Consider the following 19,768-nt stretch of genomic DNA (forward strand, 5'->3'; position numbering starts at 1 on the left):
GGGGGCTTCAGTGTTCTGCGTTGTTTAAAGACTTTGAATCAATGTGTGTTCTCTATTTAAACTGCTGCTTCAGCGTGTAGTTTCACACAGAGCTCAGGAAGCATAGTGTGCCAATGAAAGAGCTGAAACGTTCCAACATGATCATTTCAAAGTGAGCCAAGAATCAAATACTTTGCAGGTTTGAGTTTGGATAAGGCTGGAATGCTTTTGTTCCAAATATTTCTGCCAGTGTTGGAATGGGAGTTTGGAGTTGAAACTGCCTTTGTAAAGGTACCACTTATGTGAGTGGTTAGGGACTCGAGTAACTCGCTCTCTTTCCATCACATAGAGCACTCTTTGTTACACTTTGCAAAAGTCAAATTGCAAATCAAAGACCCCATTTACGTGCACAGCAGATTATCCAACTGACCCTGTCCATTTTAACCAATAGTGACAGCCCACTGCCCTACTGCACCACTTTAGGAATGCAGCAGACAATGCTACTCAGGAAATAGAAGCTAGATGACAATAAATTTAAATTCCTGTGGATTCCTGGAGCGAGGTGATCCTGCTGGAGCGATAGTTGATTTTTTTGGTGTTGGATATTATTACACAGGTACTTTCTCTCCCTTCAGCTCAGGGCACTCCCTCTCACTAGTTTACTGTTCCCTGGGCACTAACACTTTCCACGGTATGGTTCCAAAGACATTGACTTCGCTCATTTATGGATCCCTCATTATGGCCTCTTGCTGAGGTACTGGGCCCTGCATATGACTTCATTGTGGGTACAATAAGAAGTCTCACAACACCACATTAATGTCAACAGGCTTATTTGGTAGTACAAGCCACAAGCTTTCAGAGTGCAGCTCCTTCATCAGTTGAGTGGGAGTCAGCTAATGAAGGAACAGCGCTCTGAAAGCTTGTGGCTTGTGCTACCAAATAAATCTGTTGGACTTTAACCTGGTGTTGTAAGACTTCTTACTGTGCTTACCCCAGTCCAACGCCGGCATCTGCACTTCATTGTGTTACAGGGCCCTGTATGTGACCTCTTACTGAGATACTGGGTTCTAAACTTGGTCTCTTGCTGATGTACAGTTTCCTGAGTATGACCTCATACTGGGGACAGGGTGCTTTATTTGGCCTCATACTGGGTACAGGCCCTGGATTTGGTCTCTTGCTGGGGTACAGGACCCTGGATTTGGCATCTTGCTGGGGTACAGGGCCCTGAATTTGGCCTCTTGCTGAGGTACCAGGCCCTGGATTTGGCCTCTTGCTGGGATACAGGGCCCTGGATTTGGCCTCTTGTTGGGGTACAGCTTCCTGAATGTGGACTGTTGTTGGGGGAAGTTCCTAAGAATGTGGGAGCTCTCCCCACACGCTGGATGCTGACGGCCACCATCAACTTTAGTAGCTTGTGTTGACGTAAGAGTTTGGACAGTGACTGATTAGTTTGGGAGTCCTGGCCTTAACTGGTGTCCACGTGCATCTGTGTTGTTGGAGGAGGGAGCCTCTGGGGAATGAGGAGAGGATTTCTCTTAAGGTTGCAGCAGGTGCAGGATTCTGAGTGCTTGAGCCTTCGGGAGACAAAGGGAAAAACTTGCCCAACAACAGAATGAATGTCCCAAGCAGCCTGGACCCATGTCTGCTGGCTGTACAACATCAAAGTTAGTTTTTGAGTCAGAATGCTGTGTGAAGTTTCAAGCTGAACTCCGTTCTTTGTTCAAAGCCAGAACTAGTGGGGGTGTCAGTACTTTCATCTGAGCCAGCCTATCACAAATTATACACATCAATACTTCTGCCGTTCCCATAAACTAACAGTGTGTGTGTCTGTAATCCATCAGTAAACAATATCCTCCGAAACCTCAGAGACTCTTATATCAGCTCAAATGTGCAATACCACAGAGTTCATGGTTCGGAACAAAAGCTTTTTTTTCAAACGCTTCAGGGGCTGTAACTGTTACTCATTACCAGATGTTTCAATCCAAGAAGATAGTTTTGAACAAAGGCAAAATAGTGCAGATACCGGAAAGAGAGCGGAAGGTGGGAGTGGCAGGAGTTGTGAATCACCGATCATCACACATTTCTAGAAGTCCAGGGGAATTGAACGTAGCGGCAAATGTGAAGGAAGCCCTGACACAACAAAGCTGGACTTTGATTTAATCCAGTGTAACCATTCACAACGAGAAACAGACAACAACAGAAGGGATATTATTTAAATGAAGCAACATCCAAATTTCTAGTTGTTTCCACATTGAGAGAATGACAACATGTCACAATGGGCCTTATCTACCAAACTGTGGCTGCAGCTGCAAAATGTCTCTGGGGGAATAGCATCAGCGTGACAGTGATCTCACTCAGTTTGGATATATTGCTGACAGTCCTCAGTCTAGTTGGAGCTGCCACACTGGATAGAGGGTTGATTCTGGGTTATTACTGTCTACACAATAGACACAGCTGTTACTGTCCTCTTTGTAGACAGGGTTGATGCTGAGATATTACTGTCCTCCATAATCATCAATAACATCATCCAGCACTGCTCATAATCATTGATAAAATCATGTAGCACTGCTTGTAATCATTGATAAAATCATGTAGCACTGCTTGTAATCATTGATAAAATCATTCAGCACTGCTTGTAATCATTGATAAAATCACCTAGCACTGCTCGTAACGATCGATGAAATCACCCAGCATTATTCGTAATCATTGATAAAATCATCCAGCACTGCTCATAACCATCAATAAAATCACCCAGCATTGCTCATAATCATTGATAAAATCACCCAGTACTGCTTGTAGTCATCTAGAAAATCACCTAAACTTCATCTATGTTTTCAGGGCTTGAATACAGCGAGTCAAGAAAATATCTAATAATTTTAGTTTTGCTTGACACAGTCGCCGGAACTCTATCGCTCTGCCCGCCACAGATTTGGAGCGGGTGAGGGACGGACAATCTTTGAATACACGGACCGCACCAGGAAATTTGACATGTAATCTGTCTGGTAAATGACTTAAAATCTAAAAAGTTAATTTAATAACCCAGGAAAACTAGCTGGGGTGAATTAAAAAACAATTGATCTAGAAATTAAGAAGAGCCCCACAAAAAGCTCTCGTGAGAAATCTTCACAAGTGATTGCCCCTTTAAGGACAACACAGAAGAAGAAGGTCACCTAACTTAAGGGAACAATTAGGACTGAGAGTGGGTAGTTGCCCCGGAGAGTGGTGATCTCTCTTAGGCAGAAGACATCTAGAAGACATATAGAGACTGAGGGCAGCCAGTGGGCTGCTCTAGATGTGTGTGTGTGTGTGTGTGTGGGGGGGGGGGGGGGGGGGGGGGGGGGGAGGCGTGGAGGTGCGGGGGGGGGTGCAATTGCAGGTCTCTGTGCAACTTTTCCTTGTTAATAAATATTTTTATTGCACCTGAGAAAGTGTGAATCATACATCATTACAACAAATAAGTGGAAAGGAGCAGCAGGAGGAAAACAAAATCAGAAGGAAAGTCACTTTGATACATTAGCTTTATTAACATTGTGTCAGGTCTTTGTGCTGTTTCTCCCCTCACTTCTATATTTCCTTCAAAATTTCACAGTTATTCACCTAGAATGTTGTTTGCAGGCCAATTTCATTCATTCTATTATACTCAAAGCTCATCCTACATTTTTGTTTCATTCATTACTATAGCTATCTTACATGTACATATACTCATACGTTTTGATATAAGCATTGTTCTACATGCACACATTCAACATTTACCTTCTGACCTGTTGTAATAAATAGTAAATTCCCCTACAGTGATGCATCTAAATATATTTAGTCTCACTTGTAGCTCCCAGCTTTCTCTGTTAGTCCATTGTCACTCACTTTGGTATGTATGTGCAGTAGTATATGCATTCTGTTCCACATATAGAAAGTCCCTTAAGTATTGACATGTATCCAGAGCCACATGTGTATACAGGTACGTATATGGACAGGTGTATTTTTGTATGAACATATGCTAATAGTCACATATGTTTATAGCTCTGTTGTCGTCACGTGTATGTCCATATCTATCACATCTGATTATAGGAAAACATAAAGTCACACTTATATGTAGACATATACATACAATAACAAGTATATATGTGTGCAAAGTCACATGCTTACAAACATGTACATCAAGTCATAGTTGTCTGCAGAGACTTAGGATGCGATCTTACCAGCTATTCACATCACGCTCCCATTGCAGTAAAGTTGGAGAATTTGGTGGCCAGCCAAATCTCCCTTCACTGCAGCGGGATGAGAAAACCCCGCCGGAATGAATGGCTGTAACATTCTGGCCGTATATGCAGTTGTAGGTGTGCATGGAGTGCCATGTGTATACACGCATGTACATCTAGACACATTTGCGTGCAATAATGTACATATGGTTTCATTTGTATAACAAGAATATGTGTACATTCACAGCACAAGGTTTAAGAATCGGCACAACTAATTTGGAAGAAAAAAGTGGAGCTTCTTGCTACTGATGCCTTTCTTTGCTCAGGAAGGGGAGGCTGCAGTGGCCCAGCCAATTCTCACTGCGTAAACTGGTTTGTTTGTCAGTTGGAGAGGGTTCAAAGTGGCACAGTTCCAGATGTAATAATTTATGAATTAGAGGATAGTCAAAGCCCAAAAGGCTGCAAGAAAATGAAATGAATTGTCTGAAATATTCCTGGAAGTTCTCAGAGTAGCTAGGCCAGCTTCGACAAAATTATGAGAAAGTTGCAGAGGTTAATCATAGCTGTGAAAGAGCGGAGGAGAAATTTTGATGTGTTTTCCTGTGTTCCCATCTGGAATAAATTAATCCAAGACAGTTTACAAAGGGTCGTTTGTCAGGCACAATGACACTCAGGACCCCTGCACAGTGAATGACGGGGAAATTTCCAGGCATTGTATTGTGTGATGATTTGCAGATAGGCGTTTGGGTGAGACAGACACAGCAAGGAGGTAAATTAGTGAAAGGTACTTGTGAAATAAATTAAAGTTATGAGTTTAGTAATGCAGAATGAGCTGGGAGAAAAGATTAGAGAAGCTCAAACTGTACGTGTGGAAAGGTCATGAAACTGGGGCATCTTGTCAAGGGATATAAAACGAGTAATGGGATACAGAATCCATTTAGTCCATTCAGAAAATGGACCTACCTCGCATTAAGTTGATCTTCCTCTACATCCTAGCTATGACTGTAACACTCCATACTCTCTCCTTTCCTTCTCTATGAATGATGTGCTTTGTCTGTATAGTACACAAGAAACAATACTTTTCACTGTATACAAATATGTGTGACAATAATAAATGGGTGTTTTTCTGGTTGGTGATCAGTGACTAGTGGTGTGCCTCAGGGATCAGTGGTGGGACTGCAATTGTTTACAATTTGCATAGATGACTTGGAGTTGGGGACCAAGTATAGTGTGTCAAAATTCGCAGATGACACTAAAATGGGTGGAAGAGCGAAGTGTGCAGAGGACGCTGAAAGTCTGCAAAAGGATATAGATAATCTGAGTGAGCAAGAGTCTGGCAGATGGAGTACAATATTGGTAAATGTGAGTTCATCCATTTTGGTAGAAATAACAGCAAAATGGACTATTATTTAAAGAGTAAAAAATTGCAGCATGCTGCTGTGCAGAGGGACCTGGGTGTCTTTGTGCAGGAATCTCAAGGAGTTGGTTTGCAGGTGCAGCAGGTAATTAAGAAGGCAAATGGAATTTTGTCCTTCATTGCTAGAGGGATGGAGTTTAAAAACAGCGAGATTATGTTGCAGCTGTATAAGATGTTGGTGAGGCCACACCTGTTTTGTAAAGTATAGAGACCAGTTTTGGTCTCTTTACTTGAGAAAGGATCTACTGACACTGGAGGGGGTGCAGAGGAGATTCACTAGGTTGATTCCAGAGTTGAGAGGGTTGATTATGAGAAGAGACTGAATAGACTGGGACTATACTTGTTCGAATTCAAAAGAATGAGGGGAGATCTTATAGAAACATATAAGATTATGAAGGGAATAGATAGGATAGAAGCAGGGAGGTTGTTTCCACTGGCAGGTGAAACTAGAACTAAGGGGCATGGCCTCAAAATAAAGGAAAGCAGATTTAGGACTGAGTTGAGGAGGAACTTCTTCACACAAAAGGTTGTGAATCTGTGGAATTCTCTGCCCAGTGAAGCAGTTGAGGCTACCTCATTAAATGTTTTTAAGGCAAGGATAGATAAATTTTTGAACAGTAAAAGAATTAAGGATTATAGTGAGCGGCGGGTAAGTGGAGCTGAGTCCATGAAAAGATCAGCCATGACCTTATTGAATGGCGGAGCAGACACGAGGGGCCAGATGGCCTACTCCTGCTCCTAGTTCTTATGTTCTTAAATCAAAGAAGGGAAACCTAGAATATTGCTGCAAATGAAACTAGGAAAAAAGGAGCTGAAATAAAAACAGAAAATGCTGGAAATAGGCAGCATCTGGGAGAGAGAAACATGTTCCAGATTATCAGGAACCAAGCTGACCTGCTCACTGTTTCCATCATGTTAAGTTTTTAGTTCAGATTTCAGCATTTGCAATCCTTGCATTAATAATGAAAATGTTGGAGAACCATGTTCCAGGATTTGGTGTTTTTTCAGTCAATGGCTGAGACTTACAGTCAGGAAGATCCCAGGGTCCGTTTGTGTGCGAGTTGTTGGGATGGGTGACAGTATTGGTGCTACAATTGACCCTGGTGGTCCTTGGTTCAGGGAGCAGAAAGCCAGCAGGGTCCCGCTACTGGTCACCACTCAGTGACCCTCCACTGGAAGCTGTCAGGTGAGGTCAGAATGAAGGGTTGACTGTCATAACTTCCAAGGTTAATCAGCTTGCCAACACTCAGTCAAGGCGCACAGATGAAGAAAAGTCACTTGTAGGAGATAGCTTCGGGATCCCTAATAATAATTAGGAGATGGTGAACCAATGGGATCCTGAGGAAACTTGGAAATGCATTCGTTTGTGCTATAGACAGGTTCAAAGAGATGGAACAGAGACTGAAATTATGCACTTGGTGGGTGCAGTAAGAAGTTTCACAACACTAGGTTAAAGTCCAATAGGTTTATTTGGAATCACGAGCTTTCGAAGCGCTGCTCCTTCATCAGGTGAGTGGAGGTTACACTTGGTTAACAGAGATTTAAAGAGGGAAGAATTATTTATTAGATTGGAAAATAAACTAGAAGGTTCTTTTAATCAAAGACATTCAAGCACAAGAACTCTATTAAAAGTCTCAGGAAATCGTGAGAGAAAAACGTCATTGTCTAGTGATGTTTTTAAGCAGTCTGCTCTTTGACCAGGTATATTGTTTGATGATAATCTATCAGTGAATCAAAACTGCTGAGTGGTTTCACCCTGTCTGAGGATGTCCCCTATCATTCTCCTTTTTCTTTTGCAGACCAGCGATCTGGTACCTGCTTCTCCAGTCTGCTGGGCGGTCGATGTGCGGGAGACCTCCACGGGCACTACACCAAGATGCAGTGCTGCTGTGACTCTGGGCGCTGCTGGTCAGCAGGACATACTCCAGAAATGTGCCCTGTCAGGGGATCTGGTAAGTGAACATTGTACCAACAGCCAGCCAAGAACACAAGAGGCTATACTGAGCACTAAAGCAAAGGTCATGATTTTGACCTTTCTAAGGGGCATGCCTTCATGATTGACCGGGGCAGGATACTAAACATTTTGTCCTCTAATGGTTATTTAATTCAACTTGTTTTTGCATTTGTTGGCACAGCGGTTAGCACTGCTCCCTCACAGCACCAGAGACCAGGTTCAATTCCGGCCTCGGGTGACTGTGTGGAATATGCACATTCTCCCTGCGTCTGCGTGGGTTTCCTCCAGTTGCTCCGGATTCCTCCCACAGTCCAAAGATGTGCAGGTTAGGTTGATTGGCCATGTTAAATTGTGCCTTATTGTCAGGGGGTTAGGAGGGTAAATACGTGGGGTGACGTGGGATTGTTGTTGGTACAAGGTCAATGGGCCGAATGGCCTCCTCCTGTACTGTAGGGATTCTATATATGGAGAGTGTAATAGGCCCATGGGTCTTGGAAATGTCTTTGGGAGTGGGCAGCATCCTTATTGGCTCAAACTTCTGTTTCATTCAGAAATAAACAAATAACTATTGTCAAGCAGAACATGCAGATTGGACCAACCATCATCTTGAATAAAAAGATTAATCAAGATGATTTTTTATCGTGAAGGAAACCAGTAGCTGCGAGCTTGACACTGAGGGTAGGTGAAAGGCTGCTTCTGCAGAAGTCAGAACCCAGCAATCCAATGAGGTTGTGCCTGATTTTCCAGTGCTTAACCGGCCCCCTTGCCTCCAATATGGTGGGCAGGAAACAAATATTCTTTGTTAAGAGAAAGGAATAGATTTGGTAGAGATCACCCCTGACTTAGTGTGCAGCACGTGCTAGTCAAATGTGTATGCACCAGTGAACCTTGCACACTCTAAGGTCTGAACTCTCCAACGAGGCCTTGGTTGTTTACTATTAGAAGGATAAACATTGACTCAGAGCAGAGTCTGTATAACATCTGGTAAGATAGGGAAAGCACAGTAAGAAGTCTCACAACACCAGGTTAAAGTCTGACAGGTTTATTTGATAGTACAAGCCACAAGGTTTCAGCGCACTGCCCCTTCATCAGGTGAGTAGGAGCTGTGTTCACAAACAGGGCATATACAGACATATAGGTATATCGATCATTTACAAGATAATGGTTGGAATGCGAGTCTTTATGGGTAATCAAGTCTTAAAGGTACAGACAATGTGAGTGGAGAGAGGGTTAAGTACAGGTTAAAGAGATGTGTATAGTCTCCAGCCAGGACAGTTAGTGAGATTTTGCAAGTCCAGGCAAGTCGTGGGGGTTACAGATAGTGTGACATGAACCCAGGACCCTGGTTGAGGCTGTCCTGATATGTGTGGAACTTGGCTATCAGTTTCTACTCAGCAATTCTGCATTGTCGTTGTCGTGAAGGCTGCCTTGGAGAACGCACCTAAGTCTCCGGTGATTAGTTCATAAAACTTCACAACACCTTTATAAACTTAAAGTGCATCATTCACCATATTGGTATTGAGAATATGAGAAGGCATCAGGAGCCTGCACCTGAAATGGGTGCTCGTATTTTGTATGTGCAAAAATGGCACTTAAAACTTGTTTGACACCCGTTGTGGAAAATTAAGTTGCCCTAAAAGCAGCCAGTATGGGAGTTTGAAGTACCTTCAGTGCCAAGCTCCCTGAGGATGTTTAGTGAATATCTGCTGCTCACTGGTCTTATTTACATGAGACCTGAGACCCAATATTTACAAATGTGATAGATCATACTCATCAGGAAGTATTGAACAGATTAGGGATGGGATTTTCCAGCCCTTCTCACCAGTGGGATCTTGTGATCCCACCATCGGTAACCCCTCCTCAGCAGGTTTCCCCAGAGACGGGGAGGGCAAGCCGTGCAAGAACACTGGAAGGACAGGGCTGGAAGATCCCACTGGCAGCCAATGGCAAGATGCCTTCACAGCGGGAAAACACACCAAAGGGGGGAGGGGGGAAATCCCGGCCTTAGGCTTTAGGAAAGAGAAGACTGAGGGGTGACCAAGTAGAGGTTTAAAATATGAAGAGATTCAGTAGGAAAGATATATTGTGCTTTAGGGAAGGAAATCTGCTGTCCTCATCTGGTCTGGCCTACGTGTGACCCCAGAGCCACAGCAATGTGGTTGACTCTCAACTGCCCTCTGAACAAGGGCAACTAAGGATGGTCAATAAATCTTGGCCAGCCAGTGACATCCATGTCCCATGAATAAATAGAAAAACTAAAGATGTTGCTTCCACTTGTTCGAATGTCTAAAACTAGGGATCATATAAAATAGCCATGAATAGTTCCAATCGGGAATTCAGCAGAAACCTCTTCACTCAGAATGTGAAACTTGCTAGTAGTCAAAGTGAATACCAAAGATGCACTTATGGGGAAGTAGGATAAGGATATGTGAGAGAAAGGAGTAAAAGGTTATGTAGATAGGGTTAATAGGGAAGAAGCTCATGCAGCGTATAAACACCAGTACTGTGCTGTTGTTGGGCTGACGAGCCAGTTCCTATGCTGCAAATTCCAGGTGATTCCATGTTTTATCAGATACACACAAGGCCTTCCTACTTAGAAGGACCATTCCCAATACCCAGTTCACACCAATAAGCCAACATGAACACATTTCAAAGCAGCAGCTTTATCAGGCAGGCCAGTGAAAGCATAAAACAACTCTTTCCATTTCTGAGATTTTGCACATCCAACACCTCGCTCCACTCAGTGCCCAAGCTCCTTTGGCCCTCCTAGTAATTACTGATTTTGTGCCTCTCCCAGATACCTGCTGGATTCAGGTATTCTCACTATCCAATGTTTCTGCTGAAAGGAGGACAGGAACTGAGAAGTGGGATTATCAATCATGATGTTTAGAAATTGTAGCCCGCTTACAGGCCAGCCCTTCTGTCAGTGGTAAAACCAGAACGTTTGATGACCTGGGAGTGACAGGTCCTGGTTCACATTCCCTATTCATCCTCTCTGGTACTGAACCGGTGGCGGAGAAAGCTGCCTCCATGGGTGAAGGGAAATCCATTCTCCCAACAGAATCAGTTCCCAGTCACCTCAGTCAGCGTTTACAGGGGAAGACATTACAGATACCTGCACTAGTGTTCAGAGCACATATTGGGATTTCAAGTATGGGCGTAGTGATAAGGTGGCGGGAGAGAGGATTGCTCCCAAATTCACAATATGTTCCTCCCCACCTCACATGAAGCTCCGTGCTATAAATGTGATTTCATAAACCCTGCTTCTTCCAACAATTCTCATGATAGTCTCAATCATATTCTTTTCAGATGAGTATCGCAGACTCTGCATTGAGGGTGTTCCCTTTGGACCGGGTTACCCAGGCGTTGGATTCCCAGGATTTTCTGGTGGAATTGGACCCAACGGCCTTGGGCCTGGCGGAATCGGCCCTGGAGTGGGGCCAGGTGGAATCGGCCCTGCTGGAGTGGGACCAGGTGGACTTGGGCCCAATGGGGTTGGACCTAGTGGCATCGGACCAGGTGGGATTGGAACAGGCTTCTCAGGCCTACCTGGAACTGGGCCAGGCATTGGTAAGTACTAAATTAGTCAGAACATGAAAGGAAAGATCACATTAGGCAAACTCAAATGAAAAGTGTTAATTATTCTATAATGTGCAGTTTATTGGCATGGTTTGAGTAGATGGGGCTTCACATTCCTCTGGAATAGCTTCATGTTGCCAGAAACAGAGTTTCCGCTAGAAGATTTGGAAAATAAAATAGAAATATAATTTGCATAGTTACCATGGCAATATAAAGCAACGATGAGTATAAAAGAGGTGGTTCATGCGATGTGGGCTTTGCTGGCGAGGCCAACATTAATCCCTATCTCTAATTTCTCTTGAAAAGATGATGATGATCTCTCATCTTGATCAACTGCAGTCCGTTGGGGAGGAAGTTCCAGGATATTAACCCAGGTGGATTTTAAGGATCTGTAAACTATACAAGCAAAGGCAAATCATCTGAGATACAAACGTAGAAACATAGAAGATAGGAGCAGGAGGAGGCCATTTGCCCTTTGAGCCTGTTCCGCCATTCATTAAGATCATGGTTGATCATCCTACTCAATCGCCTAATCCTACTTTCTCCCCGTAGCCTTAGTTCCATTTGCCCCAAGTGCTATATCCAGCCGCCTCTTGAATGCATTCAATGTTTTGGCATCAACTACTTCCTGTGGTAATGAATTCCACAGGCTCACCACTCTTTGGGTGAAGAAATGTCTTCTCACGTCTGTGCTAAATGGTCTACCCTGAATTCTCAGACTGTGACCTCCAATTCTGAATTCCCCCACCATTGGGAACATCCTCCCTGCGTCTACCCTGTCTAGACCTGTTAGAGTTTTATCAGTCTCAATCAGATCCTCCCTCATTCATTTGAATTCCAGCAGAAACAATTCTAACCTAATCAATCTCTCCTCATACATCAGTCTCGACAACCCTGGAATCAGCCTGGTAAACCTTAGCTGCATTCCCTTGAGAGCAAGAACATCCTTCCTCAGAAAAGGAATGAGGAGGAATTTCCTCAGCCAGAGGGTGGTGAATCTGTAGAACAGGTCATTGAGTATCTTTAAGACAAAGATAGATAGGTTCTGGATCAATAAGAGGATCATGGGTTTCGGGGAGAACATAGAACATAGAACATTACAGCGCAGAACAGGCCCTTCGGCCCACGATGTTGCGCCGACCAGCTTTTAAAAAAAACACTAACCCACTAATCTAAACCAATCCCATTTCGTCCATAAACCTATCCACAGATCTCTTAAACGCCCCCAAACTAGGCGCATTTACAACTGCAGCTGGCAGGGCATTCCAGTCCCTCACCACCCTCTGGGTAAAGAACCTACCCCTGACATCAGTCCTATAACTACCCCCCCTTAAATTAAAGCTGTGCCCCCTCGTGCTAGCTTTCTCCATCCTAGGAAAAAGGCTATCACTATCCACCCTGTCTAAACCTCTAATCATCTTATATGTTTCAATAAGATCCCCTCTTAGCTGCCTTCTTTCCAGCGAAAACAACCCCAAATCTCTCAGTCTCTCCTCATAGGATCTCCCCTCCATACCAGGCAACATCCTGGTAAACCTCCTCTGCACCCTCTCCAAAGCCTCTACATCCTTCCTGTAATGTGGGGACCAGAACTGCACACAATACTCCAAGTGCGGCTGCACCAGAGTTGTGTACAGTTGCATCATGACGCTGCGACTCCTAAATTCAATCCCCCTACCAATAAACGCCAGAGAAGGCAGGAGAATAGGGATGAGAATCATATCATCAATGGTGGAACATACTTTATGGGCCGAATGGCCTAATTCTGCTCCTATATCTTCTGGTCTTATGTGGAGTAAGGAATCCACAGGCTGTCAGTCTGGGTAAGGGATGATAGTTTGGGTTTTAACACCATAAGAGGACAGTAAATATTTCCATCGTCATCAAGTCACCAAAGAGTGTTGAAGCCATTGTATAGAAATGTGCAGCTATATTCATGATTATTTTTATTAACCTTTACCCAGGTACAGCCACACTGAACCAGACCATTGATGTTTGTAAGCACTTCACCAACCTCTGTCTGAATGGACGCTGTATTCCAACACCATCGAGTTACCGCTGTGAATGTAACATGGGTTTCAAGCAGGATGTGCGGAGGGAGTGTATTGGTGAGTACTGATTCCAGCTGCTTCACTCAGATTACAGTGGGCAGGTATTTTTCCTTCATTTATTTTTGTAAGTCTCCTGAAATCACAGGCTCTCACTGCGGAGCAATTTTCCGAACGAGAACTTGCTGGAGTACAGTACCTTGGAGTAAAATTCCCCATACGGTGACTCACACTGGGGTAAAATTCCCCAGACACTGATTCACACTGGGGTAAATTTTCCCCAACACTGATTTACACTGGGGTAAATTTTCCCAGACACTGATTCACACTGGGGTAAATTTTCCCAGACAGTGACTCACACTGGGGTAAAATTCCCCAGACAGTGACTCACACTGGGGTAAAATTCCCCAGACACTGACTCACATTGAGGTACAGTTCCCCAGACACTGACTCACTGGGGTGCAGTTCCCCAGACACTGACTCACTGGGGTACAGTTCCCCAGACACTGACTCACATTGGGATACAGTTCCCCAGACAGTGACTCACATTGGGATACAGTTCCCCAGACAGTGACTCACATTGGGGTACAATTCCCCAGAAACTGACTCACATTGGGATACAATTCCCCAGACACTGACTCACATTGGGATACAGTTCCCCAGACACTGACTCACTGGGGTGCAGTTCCCCAGACACTGACTCACTGGGGTACAGTTCCCCAGACACTGACTCACTGGGGTACAGTTTCCCATACACTGACTCACATTGGGATACAGTTCCCCAGACACTGACTCACTGGGATACAGTTCCCCAGACACTGACTCACATTGAGGTACAGTTCCCCAGACACTGACTCACTGGGGTACAGTTTCCCATACACTGACTCACATTGGGATACAATTCCCCAGACACTGACTCACTGGGGTGCAGTTCCCCAGACACTGACTCACTGGGGTACAGTTCCCCAGACACTGACTCACATTGAGGTACAGTTCCCCAAACACTGACTCACTGGGGTGCAGTTCCCCAAACACTGACTCACTGGGGTACAATTCCCCAGGCACTGACTCACTGGGGTGCAGTTCCCCAGACACTGACTCACTGGGGTGCAGTTCCCCAGACACTGACTCACTGGGGTACAGTTCCCCAGACACTGACTCACATTGAGGTACAGTTCCCCAAACACTGACTCACTGGGGTGCAGTTCCCCAAACACTGACTCACTGGGGTACAGTTTCCCATACACTGACTCACATTGAGGTACAATTCCCCAGGCACTGACTCACATTGAGGTACAGTTCCCCAGACACTGACTCACATTGAGGTACAGTTCCCCAGAAACTGACTACATTGAGGTATAGTTCCTGCCAGTGGGAAATGCTGGAAAATTTAATCTCAATAATCATAAACCTCAATTGTCATTGAAACTCATTTAATTCATAAATGTCCTTCAAGGAAGGCAATTTGTCTTCCTTACCTGGTCTGGCCTACATATGACTCCAAACCCATGAAAATGTGGTTAACTGAACTTCTAAAAAGGCCTAGCAAGCCACTCAGTTCAAGGGCAATTAAGGATAACAAATGCTGGGTTTGCCAGCGACATCCACATCCCATAAAAAAAAGAATAAAACAGTGCTGTGTCCTACAGAGGCCAAGCAGATTGACGTCTCTTAACCAAACTCACTGCAGTATTCAATCTGTCTGTTAAGACTCCTCAAGTGACTCTTAATTTCTCTCTCCCTTTCTTACACCTTGTTTATACTTTCTCCCCTGTGAGAGCAGCCCCAGCCTGGTCAGGATGTGAAAATCCCTGACTGGTTTGATCTAGTTCATAAACTGGATGAGATGAAATTACCAGCCACGGTGCACGTGCTAAACTGTTCATCTTTTCAGAAGAGTGTTAATGGAAACCAGCCTGATTGGAATTTCCTGTTTCATAGTCCAGACCTCAGCTGCAACCAAGAGATTGTTACTTTTCACTGAGCGAAAGGAACTCGGGCTTTTATCAACATAAGCATGTTCTGTCAATTCCAGCAGACTTCCACTGATTTTAATTGGTGTGTAATTATTACAATTGGTCACCCACTTTGCAACTCTGCACGCTGAGAAAATTCCAGCCTTTGCATGCACCACGTCGTAGACATTAACGCTCAGCATCGAAAAGGAGGCAATTAAAGGCCTCTGGCGAAAAATACGACCAATTTAGACAACTATTTTCAAAGAGTTAGCACCGGCACAAGGGGCCAAATGGCCACCCCTGTACAATTCCTTGATGGCCTTCCAGGAAAAATGAGTCTGTTGTTAAGGAGAGGATTGAGGTGATAACCAAATTCTGAGAGTTTTGAGTATCCTGTCACTCACCAATGTTACAGCAAAGACTAATAGGAGCAGAAGAGGCTCTGGATGGATATTCTTGAATAAATTGCTGAATAGCCTACTCGTACTTCTAGTTTCTTCGTTTCTACAAAGGATAGGGCACAAAAGTGACATGAACAATGGTTAGAAAGGAAATGATTATGTCATAGTCAAAGAGAATTTGAAATAGATACATACAAAATTTTCATATAAAAACAGAGTAAAAGCAAACTCAATATTGATTTAACAGTACAGTGAAACCCTGATTTTACGTGCCCCAATTTAGCGCAAATTTCGATATAATGCGTTGAATCATTGGACCCTTTTTTTGGCTCTTTCCGGGGCATTGTAAATGGAATCGGCAGCATCCAATTCTTCCATGCCTCTGAACTAAGTTACCTGAGATGGAAACTTTTCCTTTGAAGTTTTCTGTTAGAAGTTGTACTTTGCACATGCGAAGAATAATACACAATATACTACCTGGAGGAATCGAGAGAGGTCTCTTAATGATGCTTTAAGTTGATAGATTGGCAGGAATAGTTCATGACTGAAATCAGAACATCAAGTTGAATATAAAGTTCAAGGAAACTGTGATCTGAGGACAAGGAAAGAAACTATCAAGGTGTGAACCTAAATAGGGGTGTTTTAGGATGTTAGGTCAACATTGGATCAGTTTGAACGTTGATTTTCTTGAACCCTGATTTAGTGCGACCCCGCTTTTTGCGCAATAACATTTTATGGACCCTAACCATCGCGTTATAACAGGGCCGCACTGTACTCCTTTAAAGACGGATCTGGATAAATATCCGGATAGGAGTATGATTGGGAGTTGCAGTGCGCAGGAATCTGTTACCTGATGGAACAGATGGGTTTCTGGACTCACAGGGCTGGATTTTACCATTTTGATTCTAAGTGCTGAATCTGACTTTTAGGCCTGTTCTCAGGCAGCCCCATATGCACCCTGCCTGAAAAAATAGCAGCGATTCTGAGTCGCGCTGCAGACGCCAGGGCTTATCGCATCCAAAACACTGCAACTCCATTGGAGCCTTCAACTGCGCACGTGCAGTAAAAGAAATAGAAAAACACTCCCCTGCCACATCGCTCCTGGGCTTGATAATGCCTGCCCCCTGGTCCCCACAGACATCGTTCCACCCCACAACATAACCGTCTCCCTTATTCCCCCACCTTCCCGCTACTCAGACCAATTGTGGCCCCCTGCGCCCTCCTCCCCACCGATTGCACGCAGAGTGGCAACGGACCCCCCTGCCGCCTGTCCCACTAGAGAGCCATCTGACCCACTTCCCTCCCTCTCCCCCAGAGAGCCAACTGAGCCATCTCCCCCCCTCCCCCAGAGAGCCAACTGACCCATCTCCTTCCCCTTCCCCCAGAGAGCCAACTGACCCGTCTCCTTCCCCCTCCCCCAGAGAGCCAACTGACCCGTCTCCTTCCCTCTCCCCCAGAGAGCCAACTGACCCGTCTCCCCCCCTCCCCCAGAGAGCCAACTGACCCGTCTCCTTCCCCCTCCCCCAGAGAGCCAACTGACCCGTCTCCCCCCCTCCCCCAGAGAGCCAACTGACCCATCTCCCCCCACTCCCCCAGAGAGCCAACTGACCCGTCTCCTTCCCCCTCCCCCAGAGCCAACTGACCCGTCTCCCCCCCTCCCCCAGAGAGCCAACTGACCAGCCTCCTCCCCCCCCCCCCCCCCCCCCCCCGGCCTCCCCCACCACCACCATCGATCTGAGTTAGAGAGCTGCTGGAAGCTCTGAACTGATCTCTTCAGAAGCTGGAGTGCCCGAGTCAGACCTTTGCAGACCATGTCTGTTTCGCCACAATCTGAACACAGTGATAAAGGGGGAAATGCTGGTAAGTTTGGGCATCCAGCCCATCAAATCAATTTAAATACATGCCTGCTATAAGAGCTATGGAGAAAGCTCGCACGAACTTTCTCGGATGGAGAAAGCTAGCACGAGGGGGCATAGCTTTAAATTAAGGGGAGGTAGTTATAGGACGGATGTCAGGGGTAGGTTCTTTACCCAGAGGGTGGTGAGGGATTGGAATGCCCTGCCTGCTGCAGTTGTAGATGCGCCAAGTTTGGGGGCGTTTAAGAGATCCGTGGATAGGTTTATGGATGGAAAGGGATTGGTTTAGGTTAGAGGGTCTTTGCTTTTTTAATTGGTCGGCGCAACATTGTGGGCCGAAGGGCCTGTTCTACGCTGTAATGTTCTATGCAAATGCATTTAAATTGACGACACGCCCATTTTGGATGCATGCCGACCGTGGCCATTTTAGGGACTTGGTAAAGGGGAAAGGGGCAGGGAGGCAGTCACAGATCGCCTCACGCCTGACTTTACCAAGCTTTCACACCCCAAAACAGGTGCAACTTGATGGTAAAATCAGGCCCATAGAAATGTTAAAGTAAAAGTTTATTTATTAGTCAGAAGCAAGGCTTACATTAACACTACAATGAAGTTACTGTGAAATTCCTGAGAATCATAGGATCTCTACAGTGTAGAAGAGACCATTCGCCCCATTGAATCTGTGGAGTGCGGCGCGTGTCGGGCGGAGTGCAGCGTGTGTCGGGCGGAGTGCAGCGCGTGTCGGGCGGAGTGCAGCGTGTGTCGGGGTGTCGGTCGGAGTGCAGCGTGTGTCGGGGTGTCGGGCGGAGTGCAGCGTGTGTCGGGGTGTCGGGCGGAGTGCAGCGGGTGTCGGGCGGAGTGCAGCGTGTGTCGGTCGGAGTGCAGCGTGTGTCGGGCGGAGTGCAGCGTGTGTCGGGCGGAGTGCAGCGCGTGTCGGGCGGAGTGCAGCGCGTGTCGGGCGGAGTGCAGCGCGTGTCGGGCGGAGTGCAGCGGGTGTCGGGCGGAGTGCAGCGTGTGTCGGGCGGAGTGCAGCGCGTGTCGGGCGGAGTGCAGCGCGTGTCGGGGTGTCGGTTGGAGTGCAGCGTGTGTCGGGCGGAGTGCAGCGTGTGTCGGGCGGAGTGCAGCATGTGTCGGGCGGAGTGCAGCGTGTGTCGGGCGGAGCGCAGCGTGTGTCGGTCGGAGTGCAGCGTGTGTCAGGGTGTCGGGCGGAGTGCAGCGTGTGTCGGGCGGAGTGCAGCGTGTGTCGGGCGGAGTGCAGCGTGTGTCGGGCGGAGTGCAGCGTGTGTCGGGCGGAGTGCAGCGTGTGTCGGGCGGAGTGCAGCGTGTGTCGGGCGGAGTGCAGCGTGTGTCGGGCGGAGTGCAGCGGGTGTCGGGCGGAGTGCAGCGGGTGTCGGGCGGAGTGCAGCGCGTGTCGGGCGGAGTGCAGCGCGTGTCGGGCGGAGTGCAGCGGGTGTCGGGCGGAGTGCAGCGCGTGTCGGTCGGAGTGCAGCGCGTGTCGGTCGGAGTGCAGCGGGTGTCGGGCGGAGTGCAGCGCGTGTCGGGCGGAGTGCAGCGCGTGTCGGGCGGAGTGCAGCGTGTGTCGGGCGGAGTGCAGCGTGTGTCGGGCAGAGTGCAGCGCGTGTCGGGGTGTCGGGCGGAGTGCAGCGCATGTCGGGCGGAGTGCAGCGTGTGTCGGGCGGAGTGCAGCGTGTGTCGGGCGGAGTGCAGCGGGTGTCGGGCGGAGTGCAGCGCGTGTCGGGCGGAGTGCAGCGCGTGTCGGGCGGAGTGCAGCGGGTGTCGGGCGGAGTGCAGCGCGTGTCGGTCGGAGTGCAGCGCGTGTCGGTCGGAGTGCAGCGGGTGTCGGGCGGAGTGCAGCGCGTGTCGGTCGGAGTGCAGCGCGTGTCGGGCGGAGTGCAGCGTGTGTCGGGCGGAGTGCAGCGTGTGTCGGGCAGAGTGCAGCGCGTGTCGGGGTGTCGGGCGGAGTGCAGCGCATGTCGGGCGGAGTGCAGCGTGTGTCGGGCGGAGTGCAGCGTGTGTCGGGCGGAGTGCAGCGCGTGTCGGGCGGAGTGCAGCGCGTGTCGGGCGGAGTGCAGCGCGTGTCGGGGTGTCGGGCGGAGTGCAGCGCGTGTCGGGCGGAGTGCAGCGCGTGTCGGGGTGTCGGGCGGAGTGCAGCGCGTGTCGGGCGGAGTGCAGAGTGTGTCGGTTGGAGTGCAGAGTGTGTCGGGCGGAGTGCAGCGTGTGTCGGGCGGAGTGCAGCGCGTGTCGGGGTGTCGGGCGGAGTGCAGCGCGTGTCGGGGTGTCGGGCGGAGTGCAGCGTGTGTCGGTCGGAGTGCAGCGTGTGTCGGGCGGAGTGCAGCGTGTGTCGGGCGGAGTGCAGCGTGTGTCGGTCGGAGTGCAGCGCGTG

The 19,768-nt window shown here is 47.3% G+C and overlaps 1 protein-coding gene across 1 annotated transcript in view; it reads left to right on the forward strand.

Annotated features, from left to right (window-relative positions):
* The window catches only part of fbn3 (fibrillin 3), a 227,294-nt gene that overhangs the window by 83,516 nt on the left and 124,010 nt on the right, over positions 1–19,768 (forward strand). The window contains exons 9-11 of the mRNA XM_080212943.1: positions 7,392–7,544; positions 10,856–11,116; positions 13,090–13,233. Coding sequence (XP_080069069.1) covers positions 7,392–7,544; positions 10,856–11,116; positions 13,090–13,233 — 558 coding nt within the window. The remainder of the gene's footprint in view (positions 1–7,391; positions 7,545–10,855; positions 11,117–13,089; positions 13,234–19,768) is intronic.

This window comes from Carcharhinus amblyrhynchos, chromosome 26 (genome assembly GCF_965287045.1).
Source record: "Carcharhinus amblyrhynchos chromosome 26, sCarAmb.v2.hapA, whole genome shotgun sequence".
NCBI classification, from domain to species: Eukaryota; Metazoa; Chordata; class Chondrichthyes; order Carcharhiniformes; family Carcharhinidae; genus Carcharhinus; species Carcharhinus amblyrhynchos.